Raw genomic sequence first — 25,881 nt, forward strand, 5'->3', positions numbered from 1 at the left:
TCTCAGGACTCCCAAGACTTCTAAGGGTAGCAAGCCCATGAGGCATGAGCTGACATTGTCCAGCAAGACAATAAGTTCAAGATTATGTTCTAATCTTTGCAGCAATTACTACAAATTAACCATAATCAAATTAGGAAATATAGCTAAAAATAATGGCATACTCAAACCACTCCATCAAAAAGAAAACAGGAAAAGGAGAAAAAGATAAACATATTAAGCAAATATGAAAGAAACAGCAAGATAATGAACTTAACTCCCCATACGAATAATTAGATTAAATATAATTGGATTAACTGTTCCATTTTCAAAGAAGAGACCCTCAGAATGAATTAAAATGCAAGGGCGACTATTTCTATAGGAGATGTACTTTAAGCATAAATACAAAGACAGGTTGAAAGCGAAAAACAAATAAGTAAAAACAGAAAAAGACATGTTCTGCATATACGTACATACACTAAGCGTAAGAAAACTGAGGTAGCTATATTAATACCAGTCAAAAGAGACTCCAAGACAAGAATTAACCACCTGAGATAAAAAGGAAATTTCATAGTGATAAACAGATCAATTCATCAAACAGAGAGAACATCCTAGATGTGCATAAAACTAATAACAGTGTTTCAAAATACAGGAAGGAACCTGAGGAAATTGAAAGGGGAATTAGATAAATTGCCAACCCTAGTTAAAGGGTCTACTACTTTCCCTGTAACTGATAGAAACGGTAAACCAAAAAAATCGGTAAACTCATAGATGATCTGACAACACGAGCCACCACCTTTGTTCTTTACAGAACACACCACCCCATCCAGCAGCCACAGGATACATGTGCCTTTCACCTGCCAAAGAATATTCACCCCTATAGACTAGAAGCTGGGACATAAAACAAGTCTCAATAAGGATAAAGTTCAAAATCATAAAGACTATATATTCTCTGATCATAAGAAAGTGAAATTAAAAATTAAAGGCAGAGAGAGGCTTAAAAATGAACAAATATGTGGACATTAAGCAATATATTTCTAACCAGGCTATGGGTCAGTAATTAAGTGACAAGGGAAACTTATAAATGTACTGAGCTGAATGATAATGAAAATACAGCCTAGAAAAATGTCTGATAGGCAACTAATGAGCTGAGGCTAAGCAACTAAAGGTTGCAGGGATGTTTTTTTATTTTCAAATGCTTATATGGGAAAAGGAGAAAGGTTTTATGCCCATAATCTAAGGATCCCACATAAGAACAGCAAATCAGAGACAAAACAGAAGGAAAGAAATGCTAGAGCAGAGAAATCACTGGCAGAGAAAACAAACAAAAAAGAAAAATCTTTGGCACCAAAAGCAGTTCAAAAACATGGATAAAATTGCCAAATTCCGAGCAAGGTGAAAGAAAAGGGAGAGAAATCATGATTTACCACTTTTAGCAATTAAAGAGAGGATATCATTATAGGTAACACGGACATTAAAATGGTAAAAAAAATTGGAGTTCCTGTTGTGGCTCAGCGGTTAATGAATCTGACTAGCATCCATGAGGAGGAGGGTTCGATCCCCAGCCTCACTCAGTGGGTGAAGGATCTGGCATTGCCATGAGCTCTGGTGTAGGTAGAAGACACAGCTTGGATCCTGCGTTGCTGTGGCTCTGGCATAGACCAGCAGCTACAGCTCCAATTTGACCCCTAGCCTGGGACCCTCCACATGCCACAGGTGCCTCAGATGACGTGGACGTGTTCTTTGAAAGACACAAATTACCAAAATTGTCACAGAATGAGAACCGTCTCTATGGCCTTCTGTTAAAGAAACTGAATTCATGATTAATTCCCTCTCCCCCCCACACACACACTCGAGGCCCAGATGGCTACACTGATGAATTCCATCAGACATTTAAGGGAGAAACAATAGCATTTTTACACTAACTCTTTCACAAAACACAGGAGAAAGGAAAACCTGTCTAACTCTTACATACAAACCCTGATAACAAAACCAGATATGATAACAAGGAAAATATTACAAACCAATATCTCTTATTAACATAGACATAAATCTTTAATAAAGGATTAAGAAATCAAACCCGGCATTCTCTCTTTATCCCTCCCTCCCTCTCTCTCTCTCTCCCCCTCCATCCACACACACACACACACACACACACACACACACACGAAAAGAACAGCCATACCGAAGGAGTCCACATTCCCAGGACTACACCTAAACAGGCCACCTGGTTCTTACTCATGTTCAAACTCTTCAGCCACATGAATTTCACTCTCCTTTTGATAACCTACTTCCATATTTCATGAGCAGGGCTTAGTTTTTATGCGATTTATGCAAAGGACTGAAGGAAAAACCACCACGAGAAAAACGTATTATAAAAATAAATAGGGCAGGACCTTAAGAGATATACTTTGAAAATTGCTGTGCATTTATCAACAATAAACTTTGATGTTTTCAAACACGTGTATATAAAAATGCTTTCCCCCAAATCACTGAAACTGTCCACCACGGACATAAATAAAAGGATAACCACGGCCAAGGTAAGGAAACGATATAAAACAAAGTAGGATTCGTGCTTTGCAAACTAGCCTGATGTGAGGTTTTGTGGTTTGCTGTCTGGTGCTTTTGTAGTTACTGAAGTTGAGTCTGTTTTAGAAAGAGCCACTGAATCTTCCCAATTGAAGTTTGACTCATTTGGATCAAAACCATTTCAAAAGTTTAAAGTTAGGGGGAAGGGACTGGAGGAAAAAAGTGAGGCGTTTCCTCTTTGGTGCAATGGCTTAAGAACCCGACTGCAGCAGTTCAGGTTGCTGCTGCAGTGCAGGTTCAATCCCCAGCCTGGCGCAGGGGATGAAAGGATGCAGCATTGCCGCAGCTGTGGCGGAGGTCCGGCTGCAGCCCAGATTCAGTCCCTGGCCCAGGGAACGTCCATATGCCGCAGGTGCAGCCTTTTAAAAGGAAGGAAGGAAGAGAAAGGCAGGCAGGCAGGCAGGATGGGCGAACTGAATATGCAGCTAAGTTGATCATGCCCAGGTCAGCAGGTGCCAGCAAGAGAAAACTCAAACCCCAATCAGCACACAGAGGGATTGCCCTCTGTGTGTCGCTCAGTGAGATGGCAGAAACGGGCTACAACTGGGAGCGGTCTTTTCCGCTTTTCTTCAATGATCAGCTCATACTTTCTAGCCAATAAAAATAACATTCAAAGAAGAGTTTCATGGTCCTCCCCGGATCCTCTGGCTCGCTCACAGATACGAACTACCTTTTCCGTCCCAAACATCAGGACACCTGGTCTTGTTAGAAAAGGTTTTCCACACGTGCTCATTCATTTACACACAAAGCTGTGCAAAGACAAGAGTTTCGGGAAAGGGCAGAGCTGCAGCAAACCACACTTGCTGCGAAGAAAAAGCGGCACGTCAAGTGAGGGCGCTCACTCACTGTGCCCATATTTATTGAGCAGCTGGGATGCGCCCAGCACCGGGGACAGCAGAGGAAGATGGATACGACCTCTGTCACTATGGAGCTCAAGTACTACTAAAAATGGCACAAAATAAATTATTTTTAAAACCCCCAGGAGTTCCTGTTATGGCTCAGTGGGTTACAAACCTGACCAGCATCCACGAGGATGCAGGTTCCATCACTGGCCTCCCTCAGTGGGTTGAGGATCAATCTCAGTGCCCAGACCAAGTATTAAGCCCAGGCTACAGCAGCGAAAGTGCCAAGTCCTAACCACGAGGCCACCAGGGAACCCCTCAAATATGTGTTATTTTAAACCACTGAGTTGTACAGTTTGTTACACAGCAACTGATAACAAACTCACGAACGTGCATTTTATTTACTTATTTGCTTTTCAGGGCTGAACCTGTAGCACATGGAAATTCCCAGGCTAGGGGTCAAAAAGTGGAGCTGCAATTGCCGGCCTACACCACAGCCACACCAGATCCAAGCGGCATCTGCGACTTACACCACAGCTCACAGCAAAACCGGATCTTTAACCCACTGAACGGGACCAGGGATTGAACCCACATTCTCACGGATACTAGTCGGGTTCGTTTCTGCTGCACAACAGGAGCTCCAATAAAATTTTAATGTTTTATAGACGCTCCCGATAAAAGTGATTCACGTGAGAAAGCGGTTCACGTGAGACCTGTGTTTGAAAACATGACAGTGTGCTTATTCACCAAACACTTTTCCCTGCAGAGAAAACGTATTTCACTTAAGGCTCCATGTTCCCTTAGGAAAGACACAACAGGTCAAAGATGTTGGAACTGAAAGAGCGTCCCTGAAGGCCAGGTCCCACCTGCAGGAAAAGTCGCCAGAGTCTACAAGGTTCAAGTTCCAGGTACCGCTCTCTTTAGTGCCTTCCTGGAAAAATGAGCTGTGCTCTCCCCAAAGCCCGATGTTCCAAAGCAGAACAACAGGAACAGCTGCGAGGGGCTCGGAACCCGGACAGGCCCTCGGAAGTCCTGGTTCTCTCCAGGGAGCCCAGCTCATCGGGCAGACCCTGCTCTGGTCCTGACTCAGCCCCTCATCCGAAGCAAGTTACACGTGCTCTGTGCCTTGTCCCTGCTTCTATAAGATGGAAATAAAAATGGCGCACACCTCCCAGGGCTAGAGTGAGATGTTCGAGGAGGGAATTGATGTAAAGGGCTTAGCCCAACACCTGCTCATGCTCATGGCAGGTTCATTGCCCAGTTGTCACTATCACTGCTATTAGCATCTGCTCCATTTCTGTATCTCCCATCTGTACAGTTTTCAGGTACGAAAGCCCCCTTTGTGCCACCTGCCCGCTGTGTGTCTTCATGCAAGCTTATCTTCCAAACCTCTGCCTTCCTATCTGGAAAAAGAGAGTGATGACATTCCTACCTCTGGGGAGAGGAGAGGATGGACTGAGAAGCATGGTACAGCTCTTGGCACAGTGCCAGGACACAGAACCCACAAAAGCAAAAACGCTCTCCCAGAATTCCTTAATTCTGTCCTCAAAGTGTGAGCAATTGCCATCAGGAATTGGGACTCTTATCCAGGTAGCAGGTAAAGCTGTAAACAGGAGCCCTTGGGTCTTGTCTGATAGTGTGTTGAACTAAGACTGAGCGGATATTTCTGAAGAGTCATTTATTTGCTTCTTTGCAACTCAGGGGAAATGGCAGCCAGAGCCAACAGTCTAAGAAAGATTCAAGAGATAAACAGTCTTGGCAGTAGGGTAAAAATATCTTTCCACCTATTAATTATTTTTTCTAAATTGGGGAAATAACACCTTTTAGTCTTCCTGGAACGTGTCTGGGTGATTCTGGAATGTTCTAAGTTTGCACTGACTGGAACCACAAGGAAGCAAAGACTCAACTGGGCTGCAATGCCGTAATCACGTACTCTGGTTAATGCACACCAAAGTCCAGAGCTTACATCTATGCCTTCCCCATAAAATGTGAACGATTCCAATGCCTACACCAATTCTTATTAATGCCTGCCCAGCGCCCCCAGTGAACATGCTCGACTTTATTTTCCTGGCAAGTCTGCTCTCAGTTGTCCTCCCAAACCCCCTTCTCAAGAAGCCAAGAAGCTGGGGGCTGGGAAAACGCCCCTGGCCTGTGTCTCTGCCACCGAGGGCTCCTTCTCCAGCACCCACAATAGGTCCCATACAGTGGAGGAGAAGGAAACTAATACAGTTTGTATGACTAATGCTGTTTGCAAGCGTTGACATTATTCAGACAATCTCAAAGGGTCCTTGTTAACAAAGAGGCTTCCTGACCCAAGGTCCGGAAAAGCAAAGAAGGAAACTTGAGATTTAAGGCGGGCGAAAAGGGAACAGAAACGTGTGTGTCTCCCAAACGTCCACTGATCTTTGGGATCAACTTGTACACCCATCAACCAAGAGCAGGAGGGAGGGTGGCTCATGGATGCTGAGAAATCCACCAGCAGGAGGGCAAATCCACAGCCCTGAAGGCACAGGGGTACCATGTGCCCCCCAATCTGAAGGGAAGGCTTTAAATTACAAAATACTTTTCCCAACATTCCCTTCATCAGTGGTCTCTGCGACCCAGAGAGGTAGGCTCTATCCTCCTTCGTCTTCGACAAATAAGGAAACCGAGGCTGGGAAAGATTTAGTCAGGTCTTCAAGGCCACACAGCTCTCAAGAAGCCAAGCCAGAGTCAAGGCTTCTCACTGTAGAACTCTAGCCAGGACCCCAGCCGCCTCTCCGTTTCATTTCTATAACCTGAGAACATACAGCACCCTCTGCCCACTAAATCCACATGGAAGTGACATCAGGGAGATAGGTGAAGACTTCGCATTATTTGGAGTTCCTGCTGTGGCACAGTGGGTTAAGAACCTGACTGCAGCAGCTAGGGTCGCTGTGGAGGTGTGGATTTACTCCTGGCCTGGTGCAGTGGGTTAAAGGATCTGGTGTGGTGCCAGCATAGGTCACAGAGGCAGCTCAGATTCAATCCCTGGCCCAGGAACCTCCACATGCCATGGATGTGGAGGAAGGAAGGAAGGAAAGAAAGACAGACAGACAGACAGACAGACTCATTGGATGTCATTTATGATCATAAGAGAAGCAGAAGATGCCCTTAGGGATTTTTTTTTTTTTTTATGCTTTAGACAATTGTCTTGCCTGGCTTTTCTTTTTTGTCTTTTTAGGACACACCTGCAGCATATGGAAGTTCCCAGGCTAGCGGTAGAATCCGAGCTACAGCTGCTGGCCTACACCACAGCCACAGCAACACAGGATCTGAGCCACGTCTGCAACCTACACCACTGCTCACAGCAACAACAGATCCTTAACCCACTGAGCGGGGCCAAGGATCTAACCCGCATCCTCATGGATACTAGTCGGGTTCATTACCACTGAGTCACAATGGGAACTCCTTAATTTGGTTTTTCAAACTGCATCCCAGCCAGTCCCTTCTGCCACCCTTTTTCAGAATCCCTTTCTTACTGGGCCTCTGTAACCAACGGCTTGGCCGTCGGCTGTGCTGAGTTAAGAATGAGGGTTGAAAAGCACTTTCGGTGTGAGCAGGGACAGGAAAGAGAGTGAAACGTGTGTCAGCTTCGAGAGGAAATTTCAGGAGGACCATCGATTACAGCTGAGTAAGACTTTCCCTGCGAAGAAGCTGGCAGCAGAACTTAATGAATTGAGTAGACAAAACCCGACACACAGCCAAATTTCAGCGATAAACCAGGCATCTGACTTTTCTAGATAAATCAGTGGCGTCATCCATCTCCATGGGCCCATATTACCCTTTTCAAAGGGGTACAAAGCTATACGGATGAGTGTTTCCTTCACCAGCTCCCCATTATGCAGTCCACTCTCTATATGAGAATTTTAAAGTATGGAACAAAGTCAATATACGCTTCTGGAAGGCTCATGTGAATGGAATCCTGTTGACACCTCTGCTGGCAGAGGAGCAGCTTCTGGGAGTGTGTGGCGGCCTTGTTTCCCAGCTGTTCTCATTTTGCCTCAGCCAGAGGGAGATGGGAACAGCTGATGGCTGCACCCCCAAAGCCCGGCTTGGCCCCATCATCGGCACATCTCACCCCCACAGCTGCCAAGGCAGAGACTAACATGCCAGCAAGAAAGCAGCTGACCAGCTTTGCTAACCAAGTGTTCGGAGGAGCGTTGGAAGCTGAGACTCTGGGTACCAAGTGGCTTTGGCACATCTGTACCTCTTCAGGGTCCACTCACTTCCCATGCCCGGAGGCTGTGTCTTCCTCGCCATCATATCCTTCGCCCCTGGCACAAATCTAGGATTACAGCAGGCCAGGGTACCAACTCGGAGAGTCAAAGAATCAATGTTGAGGACTGACTTCCAGTTCTGAAAGCATGGTGGCGAACTGAACTGACGCAGAAAGTAACTCTTCCCGCTGCAAAGACATAAAAATGCTAAATAAAGTGTGACATTTTTATAGCGCATACATCACTAACTAGAAAGAAAGAAAAGGAAATTACCAGGATCCATAAATAAAAAAGGAATTCATGCCAGAGCACCCGGCCAATGCCATGGAAATCTAGGAGACCGAGCAGATACAGGCCTTCAGTGCGGGAGCTGTAATTCTCATGACAGGAGGTATGAACTGGAAGACACAGATGCACAACTGGAACTGAAGTCCTTGCAGAAAGCCTGGATTCTTCAGAACAGCCCTGCCCCAGTTCAAGGAGCTAGAAACGTTCTACCCAATGCCCCAGGGAAACTGCAAAGTGGCTCCAGGCACCCAGACGGCCTGTGAGAATCAGGCAGCCTTCCGAGAGAAATCCAAACTTCGTGCCTTCTCCATGTGGGTGGGGAGACCAAAATTACAATAACCCTGTGGTGTGAGATTCCCAAGATGAGAAATTCATATAAAAACTGAGCTCAGAGGAGTAAAGCCCTTGAAACACACATATCACAAGTAAAACTCTGCTCTACTGGACTTTTCCACAAGGCACGTTGTGTGCCGAGGGCTCTCATGAAGGGGATGGTGACGGAAGGGAAAAAGCTGGAAATGAGTTCACAATGTCAAACTTCAAGGCATTAGAAGAGGTCGTGTATGATGGTACAGATTTGCACCCTCAGAACTAGAGACAACAGAATACTCTAAAGGGGATAACAGCACGCACATCCAAATGTTTTAAAAACAGAAGAAAACATAGAAAACATCATGGAAGATAGTAAAAGGACATTATTTTTAAAGACCTGTCTGGCTTAAAAAGGAACAAAATAAAGCTTCTATAAACGACAAAGACACTGGAAATTTCAAAGTCCACAACCTATTTAAATAGCAATGTAGACACAGCTCAAGAGAGAATTTCAAGGAGTTCCTGGTGGCTCAGTGGGCTAAGGATCCAGCGTTGTCACTGCTGTGGCTCTGGTTACTGCTGTGGCATGGATTCAGTCCCTGGCCTAGGAACTGTTCCATGCCAGGGGTGCAAGCCAAAAGAGAGAGAGAGAGAGTTAGATTTGGAGATGAAATCCAGAAAATAAAGCAGGATGATAAAGAGACAAGAGAAGTTAAAAACAGTTGAATGATAAGATCCAATTACACATAAAAAAGTTCCAAGGGAGATAATAGTGAAAATACGGACAAGACAGAATTGAAGAGATAATGACTAAGACATTTCTACAACTGATTGGATTCAAGAAGCAAAGCAAGGCTAGATATACATAAATTAAAAATGCATCCATACAAAAAACTATGATAATAAAACTACAGAAGCACAACCAAAGCACAACCTTAAAAATAGCCAGAGCAAAAGGCAGATTTAGTGCAAAAGAGCCATTATTAAAGACTCCTCAACAGTGACAGTAGCCAGGACACCATAGCCAAGATCTGCAAAGGGACAGTAACTGTCAACCTGGAATTCTATACCTAGCTAAGATTTAAGAAAAAGAGAAAACAAGCACGGTCCAGGCAAACAAATACAGAGAATTTGCTCTTCATAGACCTTCAGTGCAATACAACTTTGATGAGTCACACACTGAATTCGGGAGGCAGAAGAGCTCAGCAAGAAACCACGATGGTGGGGGAGGCGCTGGTTATACCAGATACATCAAAATAAACCTGCAATACCAAAAACAAAAGCAAAGTCAACGACCACCCCGCCCTACTTTCTGATGAGAGATGACATTCAAAATGGTAGACTAAAACACTGGACACCAGTAATAATAAGTGCAAGGGTACAGGAAAGACCTGGAAGCATTTTTCAGCCAGTGGGGGTGTTTGGGAGGTGGCCAGAGTCCTTGGCTACCTTTATGTTCTGTTACCAGAAGTACAACGTTCACAATTTAACAGCACTGGAGCTCTTACTTTGGCACGACGGGATCAGCCCTGGGATGCGGGTTAGACCCCCGGCCTGGCACTGTGGGTTAAGGATCCAGCGTTGCCACAGCTGTGGCTTACTTCGAGGCTGCAAATCAGATCTGACCCCTGGCCCGGGAACGCCATATGCCATGGCAGGGAGGCAAAAAATAATTAACAGTACTGCTAAATTGTGGAAACCAGATATATAACCTCTGAAATAACAGAGCTGGGAAGCAGCAGGTGTAAATGTTCATCAATACGATAGGAGACAGGAAAGAAGGCGTCAAAAATAGCAAAATATACTGAATTTTAGTAAATAGAGAACAAAACCGAAGAAGAGATGAGAAATATCAAAGGGCATGGATGAGATGGGACATGTGAATTAGTAGGCTACAATGACAAAGTTTTTAAATCCAAGCATATTTTGCTTATTGTAGACACACGTAAAATATAATGACACGGAAAATTCAAAAGGGGGCAGGAAAAGGTATACCAGAAAAATATTAACCCAAAGAACAGTGACATAGTAATATTTGTCTCAGACACATCTGAAGTTGTACACAATTCAATGGACCCAAAAACTTGGCTCAAAATGTATGATGCAAAAATTGACAGAATTACGAGGAGAAATGGAAAAGCCATGATTATACTGGATCCTTAAAACGTCTCTTAGAAAGAGGAGCTCCTGTAGTGGCGCAGAAGAAACGAATCCGACTAGGAACCATGAGGTTGTGGGTTCGATCCCTGGCCTCGCTCAGTGGGTTACGGATCTGGTGTGGCCGTGAGCTGTGGTGTACATCACATAGGCAGCTCAGACCTGGCGTTGCTGTGGCTGTGCGTAGGCTGGTGGCTGCAGCTCCGATTGGACCCCTAGCCTGGGAACCTCCCTATGCTGCAGGTGCGGCCCTAAAAAGACAAAAGACAAAAGAAAAATTAAAACCTCTCTTAAAACTATTGAACAAGAAATGTGAGTCATAACAGAAGCTATGACATCAGTTAACAAGTTTAATGTAATCGACATATCTAGAACTTTATACGCCACCCTCAGTACATACACTATTTTTAAACACACACTTAATCTTCATAAAAATTAACTATGTATTAGCTCATAAAGAAAATAGCAAATATATGAGTCAATGGCGCACAGTGCATTTCCTCGGACACCCGTGCATTAAAATCAATAATCGATAGCAAAGATAATTACCCTCACTCAAACATTTGAAAAGTAAAACACACATCCCCTCACACACCCCCCCCCCATCAAAACATGTGTCAGCGCTCCAAACATCATCGTGCAAAGTTATAGCATATTTTGGCCTGGATGATATAACCCCAAACCAAGAGCCGTAACGGGAGGGAAGAGGTCAGCTTTTGTGAATATAATAGGAGAATGGTTGAAAATGAAAGCGCTTCCAAAAGAAGTGAGGAAGAGAATTCCAGCATAAACACCAAGGACGAAGAAGAATGGGACACACATTAATGACAGGGAAATCAAAAATAAAAGGTCGACAAAAGAAGAATGCCACAACATTATTTCAGAACGAAAGCGATCATATGTAGAGCACTATAACCGCTGGGGAGAGCGAGTCAGCTGTCAGGTTTCTGACGAAAAACCCACCACATCCTGATGTTATTAAGACAAATTTTAACAACTGTTAAGGAAAAAGGTAACCCCTTATATATCTAAGCTTTTATTTACAGAAAAACATGTAAATAAAGCTCCCTAACTCACTTCATGAGACTAATAGCAAAGCTGTGAAATGAAAACTAAACACAGATATTTGGAAAAAAAAGAAAATGAGACACTAAGAGTGGTTAGAACACGGTCCTGGGGCTAAAATCCTAAAGAAAATTTTAGTACATGGGATCCACCTTTGCATTTGAAAAATGCACCCAAATCATGGAGGATTTATTCTAAGAATCCAAGGATGATTTAACAACATAAAAATCTATTCGTATACCTCATTACACTAATAACAGAATAGAGGAGGTGGTGGTGGGGGGGGAACCCGACAAATGAACAAGTGATCATACCAGCAGATGCTGAGAAAAACTTTCGTTTCGTTTTGTTTCGTCTTTTTAGGGTCGCACCTGCAGCATATGGAAGTTCCCAGGCTAGGGGTCCAATCAGAGCCACAGCTGCCGGCCTCCACCACAGCTACAGCCACCTGGGATCCAAGCTGTGTCTGTGACCTACACCATAGCTCACGGCGATGCCAGATCCAAGCTGCGTCTGTGACCTACAGCGCAGCTCATGGCAATGCCGGATCCTAAACCCACTGAGCGAGGCCAGGGATCACACCCACATCCTCATGGATACCAGTCGGATTTGTTACTGCTGAGCCACAACAGGAACTCCGAGAAAGTTTTTGTTTTTGTTTTTTTCATTAAATAACCACGTATATATGTTGAAAACATTGTAGTAAACTAGCAGTACAGAGAAATGCTCTTACTTTAGATTAAAAAAAAAGATGCATCGAACAAAATTTTGCAGCAAACATCCTAATCAATGATGAAAAGCTATTCTCATTAAAGTGAAGGGGAAAAAACTCAAGGACCTTCCCAATCACCACTTTGGTTTATTCCTATAAGGAGGCGCTAGCCAATGAAAGAGAAGAAATGAAAGTGGTGGGATGCCCGGGAACTATAAAGGAATGAGCAAAAAGTACCATCATTTTCAGATGACAGTTCTCTTAGAATGTCTATGACGTTAGTCATGAAGCCATTAGAACGAATAAAAATCAAGCATGGCTACTGAATACAAAATCCAAGTACAGAAATGAGTAACATTCATTTACACTGAAAGAGAAAACATCAATTAGAACTTTTAAAAAGGATTTAATTCCCCAGATAATACAAGACTAGCCACAAGCTGGTGCTTGCTGAAGCTGAATAACAGACCCAAGAGTGTTCATTATACCAGTCTGGCTACTTTTGCATATGTTTAGAATTTTCCATGATCCAATTTTTATTTTATTTTATATTATTACTATTACTGGCTACATCCACAGCATGTCTAAGTTCCCCGGCCAGGGATCGAAGCACAGCCACAGCAACAACACAACCAGATCCTTAACCCACTGAGCCAGCAGGGAATTCCTAGCATTTTTTAATTTAAAAAATACTGAAGCCATTCATAATAATAACAACTCTAGTAGGTAGTTAGAGTACCTTGAAATATATCTTAGATATGTAAGAAGTTCAGAGAGAATTTTTTTAACTTACTGAATACTATTAAGAAAAACATATAAAGAAACAGCCATGTTTATGGCAAGAAGCTCTGATGCCATGAGAATGTTAGTTCTGCCCATATTGACCTGTAAGTTCCCACTGAGGATTCTGAAGAGTTTAGCAAGGAGATTCTACAGTTCATAGGTGATACTAATGTTTCAAGAATACTCAAGAACATTTTAAAGGAGAAAAAGGGAGGGGGAAAGGAGAAATTACCTTTTTTGAGCCCCCCACATGGGCCAGGCCTGTTCAGAGCACCTCTCACGTATCATCTTATTTAATCTTCCCCACACCGCCAGTGGGTGCAGATACTATTATTACCATTTCACAGAGAAACTGGAGGAAAAAGAGAGAGCGTAATTTGACCGAGTTTAGGGTGACCAGCCATCATGGTTTGCCCAGCCCTGATGGATCCTGAAAGGTGAGATTTTCAGGATTGAAACACAGGATGGTTTATCACCTTCCCAAGGTCACACAAGGTCAGTAGGTGGCAGAGCGGATCTGCAAATGCTGGCACACTGACCCCAGTGTCTGCTCTTTAGACCACTGTATATCGACCAATCTAAATACATCAGGCTCATTATATTACAGGATGCTGAAATTGGTATGATACTGGAAATAGGATAAAGCAACAGTCCACCAGAACAAGAAATCCAGAAGCATATCTGCCTAAACTTAGTGTTTAGCAGGATGCAAGGATTCAATAAATGTTACGAGGATGGTTGGTATCTTATCTCTATGGGGAAACAATAGAACATACCCTCACACAACAAATAAAAAATAAATTCCAGTTATACCAAAAATGAAGAGCAAAGACTTAAAATTTAGAAGAAATGATAAACATCTCTTTTGGAGCTCAGGAAAGAGACAAGGATTTCTTAAAACAAACTTAGAGAGAAAAATGGGCAAATGATACGTGACCCAAAGAAGAAACACAGAGAAACATATACACACATTAAGAAGAGTCTTAAAGTCTCTAGCAATCAGGAAGATACCAATAAAAACAATGAGATGTTTCACATCCGGTTTGGCAACATTAAAAAGTTTGAAAATACTGGAGTTCCCACTGTGGCTCAGCGGTAACGAACCAGACTAGTATTCATGAGGACGCAGGTTTGATCCCTGGCCTCACTCAGTGGGTGAAGGATCCTGAGTTGCAGTGGCTGTGGCGTGGTCTGGCAGCTGCAGTCTGATTCCACCCCTAGTATGGAACTTCCATATGCTGCAGTAGAGCCCTAAAAAAGAAAATAAAAGTTTGAAAATTCCAGGTATTGGCAAAACCGTGGACAACCAGAACTCTCTGACGAGTAGGCATGTAAACTTGGACAACCAGTTTAGAAAGCGATGTAGCAACATACATCAAAGTAGAAAACTGGCTTACTCTACCACCTAATAATTCTGTCAGAGATTCCCTAGAGCTCATGTCTACATATGTGGAGACAGGTACAGGTATCCTTGTACCCGTGCAATGGCAAAAAGTAGGGGGAAACAGATACTTATCAATATAGGAGTGTACAATGTATGGTTTATCTGCTCGATTAAAAGGAATGAAGTGAGCACACATATCAATATGAATAAATCTCTACAAATACACTGATTGAAAACAAAATGAGTTGCAGAAGACTGCCATACATAGTAGGGAACCATTTACTCTTTTAATACAGAATCATAGTGTTTAATACAGAGATAACATCAAATATTGATTAGGGAGATATATACACATAAACACACTACACACCCATACGCACATATATACAACCCACCTACCAATTTCAGGGTGGTGGTTGTCTTTGCAAAAAAGGATGAAGAATTTGATGGCTGGAGAGAGTGGGGAATGGTTACAAATAATCTTTAAATTTTACATCTTTTCTTTTTCTTTCAATTTCTTCATGGCTCACGGCATACGAAGTTCCCAGGTCAGGGACTGAAGACGAGCCACAGCTGTAACCTACACCACAGCCTCAGCAACACTGGATCCTTTACCTCACCATGCCCGGCCGGGCATCGAACCCACACCTCCACAGTGACCCAGGCCAATGCAGTCAGATTCTTAACCCACTGTGCCATGGTGGCAACTCCAACATTTTACATCTTTGAACTGTAAAATTCTGAAGCATCTATAGTCAATCTGGTTGCCAAGAATGAGATGTATATATAGCTTATTCTACATCCTTTATTCGAGTTACAATATTTCGCATTTTATGCATGAATGGATAACGGGGCCAGAATTCTTTGTCATGACCTTTTGCATGCTCATATCTCAAATCATACCGAAAGCAGCTGAAGAAATTATGCGAGTTGAGCAATTTTGCTTAGCATGCCTCATTTCAGGAATACATGTATTCCATCGAGCAGAGCGCAGCTGCTTTCTAAGACATGACATAGACTCAGCGTCCTAATGTAGGCTCCCAAGAACACCACCAAAACACCCAGGATGTAAGAGAGCAAAACCAGGTTCTCAGATGACATTCAGAGGCCTGTGAACATAGACCTCATGGCAAATGCTACAGTCCTATCCCAGCTTTCATGACAAATATAGCAAAACACAAAAACGAGGAATCTTTTGGCCAAACTGCAGGCCCGTATCCCTGATGCCCTAGCAAGGGAAGACGTGGCAGAGGATGGACCAACAGTTCTAGGCAAGGATCATCTGAAAGGACTGGGGAGGCCAACGCTTCCAGGAGCAGCATTGATGGGTGGACAGATGTAAGGTTCAGAATCAGTCCCGTGAGGCTGCCCAATTTTTTAAGCAGTTGCCTAGTAACTGAGCTCTTTGTGTCACCCTGGGGTGACCTGAAAGCTTAAAGGATAAAAAAAAATATCAATATGATGCTGAATTATTTGGCCTCTCCATCTCATCCACCTACTGGAGGCAAGGGATACTGGACCTTAAATAAAGCCCAAGGAAGCAGAATGAAGAATGTGCCGGACCAAGTATGAGGGCTGAAATGGCAGCCCGTCAGGAAGCATGCTATTCCAGGGGCACAAGTCAACCAGCAAAGGAAAAAAAGCCCATTGGAACTGCATTATCATTCTGTTCAAAAGCAAATCACATGACAATGCTATAGACATTATGCCTAGTCCAAAGATGGAATATACCGATCCCAAAAGGTTCACCACGGCCTGGCTAATACCTGGTCCCCATCATGAGGGAGCCTAGAGATGGCCCTGCTTCCACCACTTAGTGACGCTCCAACATCCAAAGCTGTGCTTTCTTCCCCTGCAGCATGAGAGCAATAACAGAACCAGTAGCAAGATTCTTCCTCAAGGACCGAAGAGAAAGTGCAGGCCAATATCTTGCCACAGCCCCTGACATCAAAGCACGCAATAGCTGCCTTTTTAAGTAACCATGTGCTGGTGTGAAAACTAGGTTTAACAAAATACTAAACAAACACACATAAAGAAACAGCCACTACAAATGCACAGACACAGTTTCCCAAAACATTCTGTCTAGATTTTATCAACTTCACTTTCTCAAACCCAGAGAGCTGATAATTAAAGAACTGTATATACCACAGAGCTGTTTCAAACACCTTTCAGTGGGCATGCAGCCAAAGGAATACAGGGCTAACATGTGGTACAGAAGAAACATCTGAAAATGTTTCTCACACCTGTCTTTATAAATCATAGATACCATAGGAACAATTTGAACTTAAAAAGGCCCCTGGAACATACTCTGATACAAAAACGGAAAAAAAAAAAAAACCTCTTTGCAACTGTAATGAGTTCATTACAGCATCATCTACACCAGAAAAAAAAATATGCTTAGCTTCTTTAGATTATGTAGTTGCATGTCTTAAAAAAAAATTTACAGTTTCCACAGCTGCAACATCTATCTAATTAGGTATATGCTAACTTTGAGTATTTATAGATTTTAAAAGAAAGTTGTGCAACATTTTAAAATGGATGTAATTTTTGTTTCCATAAGGAAGGAATAGAAAGAGTCAAATGACAAGTGAGAGGGGGAAAAAAAAGGTCAATATGTAGAGTGTGGTATTAAAGCATTAGTTCACTTTTACATGCACACAGCAGACCCACAGACATTCAGCTGAAACCCTACAATATAAATAAGAATGATATAATAATAAAAACAAAGAACTGGAGAAAATAACAACAGGTGAGAGAAAGCAACAAGACTGGCAGAAGGTAGATGAGTAGTTACCTACTCAGCAGAGGAAAGAGAGATGGAAGCATGTTGCTTGGAGAGGAGGGAAGCCATGAAGAAGGTGAGACACAGAAAAACCTGGGAAAGTTTGGGGAATGGGAGGTACTGGGCACCTTTAGTGGTCAGCACAGGCTGGGCTGAAAGACTGTCCAAGGAAAAGTTAGAGCTGTAGGTTCCTTGCAAAGCCAGCATGGCCAGGTGACTGCCCCTCCACTTCATCAGACAGGAGATGAATTTTCTGGAGACACTGGAGCAGAGAACTTCTGTACACAGGGACCCTAGGCAGAACTGAGAGAGTGAGGAAGTGGTAGCAAACGGTCAGTGCTAGACCAAACAATCCCAAAATTTATATGGAACCATAAAAACCCAGAATTGCCAAAATAATCCTGAAGGGAAAAAAAAAAAAAAAAAAGACAAGCAGGAGGCATAACTCTCCCAGACTTCAGGTAATATTACAAAGCTACAGTCATCGAGACAGTGTGGTACTGGTACAAAACAGACATACAGACCAATGGAACAGAATAGAGAACCCAAAATAAACCCAGATACCTACGGTCAATTAATCTTTGACAAAGGAGGCAAGAATATAAAATGGGGAAATGGCAGTCTCTTCAGCAAGCAGTGCTGGGAAAACTGGACAGCTGTATGCAAATCAATGAAACTAGAACACACCCTCATACCATGCACAAGAATAAATTCAAAATGGCTTAAAGACTTAAACATAAGACAAGACGCCAACAAACTCCTAGAAGAGAACATAGGCAAAACATTCTCTGACATCAACTGTACAAATGTTTACTTAGGTAAGTCTCCCAAGGCAATGGAAATAAAAAAAAATTAACCAATGGGACCTAATCAAACTTACAAGCTTTTGCACAGCAAAGGAAACCATAAAAAAAAAAAAGACAACCTATGGAATAGGGAAAAAAATAGCTATCAACAATGCAACCAACAAAGGCTTAATCTCCAAAATGCACAAACAGCTCCTACAACTCAACAACAAAAAAGCAAACAACCCAATTGAAAAACAGGCAGAAAACCTAAATAGACATTTCTCCAAAGAAGATATATGGATGGCCAACATCCATCCATATGTCATCCATCCAATGGATGGATGCTCATCATCACTAATTGCCAGAGAAATGCAAATCAAAACTGCAATGAAGTAACACCTCACACCAGTCAGAATGGCCATCATTAACAAGTCTACAAATAACAAATGCTAGAGAGGGTGTGAAGAAAAGGGAACCCTCCTACACTGTTGGTGGGAATGCAAATTGGTACAACCACTATGGAAAACAGTATGGAAGGTCCTCAGAAAACTAAATATAGAACTACCATATGATCCAGCAATCCACTCCTGGACATATATGAGGACAAAACTTTCACTGAAAAAGACACATGCACCCATATGTTCATTGCAGCATATTCACAATAGCCAAGACATGGAAACAACCTAAATGTCCATCAACAGCTGAATGGATTAAGAAGATGTAGTATATATACACAATGGGATACTACTCAGCCATAAAAAAGAACAAAATAATGCCATTTGCAGCAACATGGATGGAACTAGAGACTCTCATACTAAATGAAGTGAGTCAGAAAGAGAAAGACAAATACCATAGGATATCACTTATATCTGAAATCCAATATACGCCACAAACGAACCTTTCCACAGAAAAGAAAATCATGGACATGGGGAACAGACTTGTGGTTGCCAAGGGGGAGGAGGAGGGGGTGGGATGGACTGGGAGTTTAGAGGTTTGTAGATGCAAGCTATTACATTTAGAATGGATAAGCAATGAGGTCCTGCTGTACAGCACAGGGAATTATATCCAATCATTTGGGATAGAACATGATAAAAGATAATATAAGAAAAAGAATGTGTGGTCACTTTGCTGTACACCAGAAATTTATAAAACATTGTAAATCAACTATAATAAAAAAAATTAAAAGAAAAACAAGCAGGAGTTCCCATCATGACTCAGCAGAAACAAATCTGACTAGTATCCATGAGGACATAGGTTCAATGTGTTCCAATTTGACCCCTAGCCTGGAAACCTCCATGGGTTCCCATGTGTGCAGCCCTAAAAAGACAAAAAAAAAAAAAAAAGGCAAAGCACTCTCATGGGTGAGCCACATCCACCTTAACTCTATTCCCATCTCAGCTCACAGGCTCTATAACCAGGCTTACATCCTCAGCAGGAGGCTGTAAAATTCTTCTTGGGGGAAGCTGACCAGCCTAAGACATAGTCAGTGATGTATGGAAGTTCCCTCAAGAAAATGACAGTCAACCAATTACTAAGCCAGCTTTGAAGCACACAGAAGTTTCAATCCACTTTTTAGTGTCTCATTATTAACTATAAACAGACGCTGGAAAACAGGCATCTAAAGAAAGTCAGAAACTATAACAAAGGGCAGTGGGCTTGGGGGGAGGGATCTGAGAGTCAACAATGAGAATAAAGTGACCGCACTGATGTTTCAAAATTAAAAAGTCATCCATGCCAAGAGGCCATAGAAATCTTGCATCCATCATTTTAAAAAGAACAGACCCTTATAAAAAAAAAAAAAGGAACATTCATAGAAGAAGAAACATTTTGGAAATTAAATGTATAGTAGAAGAAATAAACAACTTGAATAGCAGGGTTGGAAAATGAAATTAAACTCTCCCAGGGGAGTTCCCATTATAGCGCAGCAGACACAAACCCAACTAGTATCCATGAGAATGCGGGTTTGATCCCTGGCCTCGCTCAGCGGGTTAAGGATCTGGTGTTGCCATGCGCTGTGGTGTAGGTTGCAAGCTCAGCTTGGATCTCGCATTGCTGCGGCTGTGGTGTAGGCTGGCAGCTGCAGCTCCGATTCCATCCTGAGCCTGGGAACCTCCATATGCCACAGGAGCAGCACTAAGAAAGAAAAAAAATAAAGAAAAGAAAAAGAAAGTAAACTCTCCCAGAAAGTAGAACAAAATAAAAGAGATGAAAAATAGAGAAGGCAATTATTAGAGGATGCTTTAAGGAAGCTAGGATGTCGAGCTAATAGCAGTTTCAGAAAAAGCATGAAAAAAAGAGTGAGGAAGAAGTCAGTGAAGAAATAATAAAAGAAAGTACATTAGAACTTTACAGCATGAATTTTCAAATGGAAAGGGACCCACGGAGTTCCCAGCACAACTTCTAAGAAGAACTTAGCTAAAGCACATCATCAAGGGGCTTTCCTGGTGGTGCAGTGGGTTAAGGACCTGGCATTATCACCGCTGTTGCTAAGGCTGCAGCTGTGGCATGGGTTCGGTCCCTGGCCCAGGAACCTCTGCATGCCATGGGTGCAACCAAAAAATAAAAACAAAAATAATGAAGCACATCATTATGAAATGTAAAAATGCCAGGGATTAAGAGAAGATGACAAAAGCTTTGAGAAAGAAAACAGGCTACACTGAAAGGATTAATAACACCATGCTATCAACTTCCCAAGCAGCAACAGGCATAGAGACAGTGAAGAAATGAACGCCTTATAAAATAATAAGAAAATATGATTTCCATCTTGAAATTTTATCCCTAAATAAACTAGCAATCAAAGATGATATATATATGTGTGTGTATATATATATCAAATCATCTTATATATATGTACATATATCAAAGGTGACATATATTGGTCATTTGCATGTGTGTGTGTGTATATATATATATACATTTGCATGCAAGATGTAGCAGACACACGTTTCAACCTTCTTTCTTACTCACAGAACTCTGCTTTGATTGAAACACCAATGTGTGCAATTAAAAATATTTACTTTTCTATTTTCCTATGCAGTATGCAGGGGCCCTCTGTCACCGTCTAGGCAAGAGAAAATCTGCTACAAAGGTTTCTCAAAATATTCTTATTTTCCCAATAAAATTTATTTGGCTGACTCTGCCTTTTGCCTCTTCTGCCTTTTGCAGTAGCCCAGAATGCAGATACAGTGCCAAGATGTACAGCAGCCATCATAAGACCCCGAGGCAGTAAGCACGAAAGCAAAAGCCAGCATGTAAGCATGGCAGAGATAAGCAAGAGTACAAGCCCAGGTTGCTGCAGTATCACTGACCTGCTACATCAGCTATTGCACTGCTTACTTCACAAATGCTAATATGTAAAATTTTAAAAATTGCTGTAGTCAGTTTTCCTGTTGTGCAATGGAAAATATTTAAGCATTCCTAACAAGTTATCAAAAAATGTTATCTACCACATGCCCTTCTCAGGAAGTTACTAGAAGATGTGCTCCACAAAAATAAGAAATAAAATATTAAAAAAAGAAAAGGAAAGAAAGAAAGGGAGGGAGGGAGGGAAGGAGGAAGGGAGGGAAGGAAGGAAGGAAGGAAGGAAGGAAGGAAGGAAGGAAGGAAGGAAGGAAGGAAGGAAGGAAGGAAGGGAGGGTGTTCAGAAAACAGATGATCCAACACAGGAAAGATGAAGGAGAGTTCCTAGCATTTTAGTATTAGGCTAGTCCTGAGACAACTGTGGAAATACGTGCCTAAAAAGTAACCAGTTTATATTGGAACAGCAAGATAAAGGTCTCCAAGGGAGATAACGCCAAGAAAAAAATAAATAATAGATTACTTGAGGTGCTTGATCATACTGAAAGGAGTTTACTAATTCTCCCAGAGAGTTTGGAGGTCGAGTAGGTATTGGTACATGGAGGAGGGGGACAGCAAAACAAACAAAAAAACACAAAGCAATTGTTAACTCCAGGCAAAACAAAAAGTTGAAAGAGGGATGAAATGGAATTACAGAACACTGTGTGGCTCAAATGTAAACGGCATTTGTTTCATGGTGCAAACATTAAATATTGTTTTTTTAAAAATTATGGCAAAATATTATATTGGAAAGCTGGAAAGAAGAGAAGCCACTGTGGCTGGAGCAGAGTGAGCAAGGGGGAGAATGGTAAGAAGAGAGATAATAGAGGAAAACAGACAATGGGTTATCCAGAGGTTTGGATTTTCTTAAGAGCCAAAGAAAGCCACCCGGGAGTCTTAAACAGGAAACGACTGTGCTCCAACTCATGATTGAAACTGATGACTTTGGCTGTGGTGCTGGGAAGAGTACATTGTGCAGGGACAAGAGGGGAAGCCAGCAGATGAGTTAGGAGGCTACTCACAAGGGATGAGAGGCTTCTGCAGAAGAGATCAAAAGAAGGGGGGGGGGAGTGGCCGGGCTTGGGGCAGGCATGCTCTGAGATGAGAAGAAGTGGGGAGGAGGGAATATACTTTGGAGGTTGGTGGCTTATGGAGGAAAAAGGGAGACTTGGGGATGCCTTTCTATATGTTTGCATGAGGCATCTGAAAAAGGCAGAGGACTTTATTACTGGGTGAGGAAGGTGGGACAGCAGGCAGAGAATAGATTCAGGAGTGGAGGTCTTGAGATCCAAGGTTCTGCTTGGGGCCTGTTAGGGCTGAGATGCCACTGAAGGGCAGAGGCACCTAGTAGGCAATTGTTCTGGGACTCATGGTGACGCACAGAGACAAACCCCCAAATATGCTCTGCCTTCAACAAGTAGTAATTACTCCCTTTCTCTTGCCAATGCGAAGAAATGTTTCATTGTATGTTTGGATGTTTAGACAACTTCAATGCTGTGATTTGGGGCACTGATTGATTTGACTCGATACTGAGAATCCAAGGATAAACAAGCAATGAATCCTGGGATGTCACAGCATGTAACCCATTCTAAATGTTTAGGCTTAACTGGTTTTCTATTTTGAGTCATAGCTATCCTAAGGAAAAACTCTACCAACGCCGCAGTCTGAAAATAATAAAAAGTCCTTCCTCCATGAAATAATTTCCCACTATTACCCTGATTTAGTAAACATTTTCTTCCAAAAAAAAAAAAAGGACCGTCCATGTTCAGTGGACTTTTGTTTATGTGTACAGAACATGTGCCAAGATAAGGACCACCTCAGGCACACTTTGAGATTCTGTTTCAGGTCTTTAAAAGTTCTTTCTCAATAAATATCCAAAAGGACCAATTAGTACAAAAGTCTTTCAAAACATTTTTGGCTACTTTTATTTTCACTTGAAGGTCATGGGAGTATTTAACTAAACAATCAGCAGTATTCTTTCTTGGCTTTCTTTTTACTTCTTCCTTGCTTTGAGCAATCCTTTTATTTAATCATTAATTCCCAAATTGGTTTTCATTGCCATTGTGTGCATTTAAGGAGAGCTGGGTTTTAGCCACATTACAGTAGATGCGATGGGGGTGGAGGGTAGCGGTGGCAATTGCAAAATTAAACGTACCATAAGTATTGAGGCCAGTTGTTGAAAAATAAATGCCTGTTATATAGAATCATAGAAACTTAGAGCTGGAGGCCAAGTCTTTCATTCATAGGCCGACAGCGCCTCCAGCGGCAGAAAGACGATGGCGGCGACCAGCAGAAACTTCCGAATTTTTAAAAAGGCACCTGCTGTTTAAGTTCTCATTATGCAAAAAGATCCACAGGTGCCCACTTTTAAGGAGCTACAACTCGGGAAAATCTAGATCTCTAAAACAGCTATAATAGCCGCACTCCAGCTTAACTTGGAAGTGAGCTGTCGCTTTACACAAGACTGATTTAAGCGAGTATTTAGCCAAGAAACTGACAGAGTGGCGGAAGATAAATTCTGCTCAAGTTTGGCCGCCACTGACAACTAGGGAGCGATCCGGAATTAGAAAAAGCGAGAAAGAGAACTTGAAGAAGTAGGCAAACAGTCTATTTTTAAAATGGAGACCGCTGTGGAATGCAGCAGGCACACCTGCGGAGACGAGGATGGCTCACCTGCGTGGCGACTGTGCGCCTCCCCAAGTGTATCCGAGGCGGGGGAACAGGGAAGGAAAGGAAACCTCATCGAGCGTTGACCCAGAGTCTGGGATAGGGAGGGGCGACTCACTAAGGGACAGGGTAAGATGACCCGACGCACACGGTCCCAGGCGACACGTGTAACTGTCAAGATAGAGACACCCTGGCAAACGATCCCCGAGGGGGGAGGACGCGCAAGAGCAGCGCGCGCAGGCTGTGCCACCCGGCCACGCGCTGGCGGCTTCCGGACCCCCAGCCAAATGCTCCCCCCGCCCCGGCCCGGGAACTGGCACCCGGGGGCGGGGGTCCTCTCGGAGCCGGGAGACCGATCCGCCGGGCTCCGCCGCTGCGCCCCGGCGCGCAGCTTCCCGGGGCAGACCCGCCACTCGCGTCCACCCTCCCACCTCCCGGCTCCCGGGGCGGCGCGACGTGCCCCAGAGGGCGAGTCCCCAGCTGGCAGGCGGGAGGGGAGAGCGGGGGACCGGCAGGGAGCCGCCTGGGCCCGGCGACTTACCTCGGGCCGCGCGCGGCGCGAGCAGAGCCCCGGCCAGGGCGAGCAGGAGGGCGCGGGCGGGGGGCGCGGGCGGCGGGCGTGCTGCCATCGTCGCCGGCCTTCAGTGCAGCAGCTCTCGGGCCGGGCGGCGGGCGCTGCACCATCCCACGCGGGCGCCGAGCGGGGGCCGGGCGTCGCGACCCGAGGGATTTCCTGCTGCAGGGAGGCAACTCCGAAGCCCTCGCGCAGCGCCCGGCCGCCGAGGAGCTCGCCTAGGCTTTCATTTTTTTAAAAAAGTTTTCCCCGGCGTGTCTGTGTGCGTGTGCGCGCGCGCGCTGTTCTGGCACGAGCCAGCCTTGACCGTTGCAATAAAAGAGCAAACTGTCCGAGTTGGCCCGGGGACGAGGAAGATCGTTAGGGAGAGAAGGCAGGCCTGTGAAATGGATCCACGGCCAACAGTCACCGTTCTCATTACCACGGAACAAATTATCGTCTCCCCCGCAGCCCCCGCCCGCCGGCGGCGTCCCGCGGGTCCTAGAGACCGCTCAGGGTCCCCCGCCAGGGTCCCGCCCAGAGCCGGCGCTCGCTCGCCCACCCCCGGGGCGGCTCGGTGCCGGGCGCCTCCCGGGCCGCGCGCCCCGGCTGCACAGACGTGGCTTGGTGGCAGCGCGGGCGCCGGGAGCGCACACATCCACGCCCCGGGATGATGTGGCCGCGGGGCCCGGGCGCCCGGCTGCCAAGAGCACACGCGGCTGCAGCGTCCAGCTTTCCAGTCTGAGGCTGGAAAGGATGAGTCGGCTGCTCGCTCCCGGCTCGCCTGGAACCCGCGAGAGACGCAGGGAGCCCGTCTGCAACGTCCCCGGGGCCGGTCCCCTAAGCCCCCAAATGGACATCTCGTGCCGGAGAATCCCCTTGGCGTCGCAGGCACGCGACGTCTGGGCATTCCGCTCTCAAGGCTTTAGGTTTTACGTGGATGGCTTGGCTCACGTTTCTCTTCCGTGGCAGGGCGCCAAAGTGGGGTGCACGGCGATGTTTCCCAAACTTCCCTGAGCGTGAGAAACATCGGGGCTTGTCAGTTAAAAATACAGACCCCCGGGCGGTCTCCCACGGCTCTGAAATGCGCCTCTCCAGGCCCAGGCCAGGAGCCAGGGGAGCGCTGGGGGTCTGGGAAACGTCAGTGAGGTGAAGGGAGGGCCTTGCCTCCCCCTCCTCTGTCGCAGAGACTTAATAGGAGGGCTTTGTTTGTTTGTTTGTTTTAATATTTTCATTATACATGGTTTTCAGTGTTCTGTCAGTTTTCTGCTGTACAGCGTGTTGACCCGCTTACACATACATGTGTAGATTCATCAGAAGTGATCAGACACAGTCCCCAGTGCTATACAGCAGGATCTCATTGTCCATCCATTCCAAAGGCAACAGTCTGTATCCATTAACCCCAACAG

At 44.2% G+C, this 25,881-nt stretch overlaps 1 protein-coding gene across 1 annotated transcript in view; it reads right to left on the reverse strand.

Moving 5' to 3' along the window:
- The window catches only part of ADAM12 (ADAM metallopeptidase domain 12), a 377,142-nt gene extending 352,258 nt beyond the window's left edge, over nt 1–24,884 (reverse strand). The window contains exon 1 of the mRNA XM_047762575.1: nt 24,461–24,884. Within this exon, the coding sequence (XP_047618531.1) occupies nt 24,461–24,548 (88 nt within the window). The 5' untranslated portion in view covers nt 24,549–24,884. The remainder of the gene's footprint in view (nt 1–24,460) is intronic.
- Between the last annotated feature and the right edge of the window lie 997 nt (nt 24,885–25,881).

The sequence above is a fragment of the Phacochoerus africanus genome, chromosome 15 (assembly GCF_016906955.1).
Source record: "Phacochoerus africanus isolate WHEZ1 chromosome 15, ROS_Pafr_v1, whole genome shotgun sequence".
In the NCBI taxonomy this organism is placed as follows: Eukaryota; Metazoa; Chordata; class Mammalia; order Artiodactyla; family Suidae; genus Phacochoerus; species Phacochoerus africanus.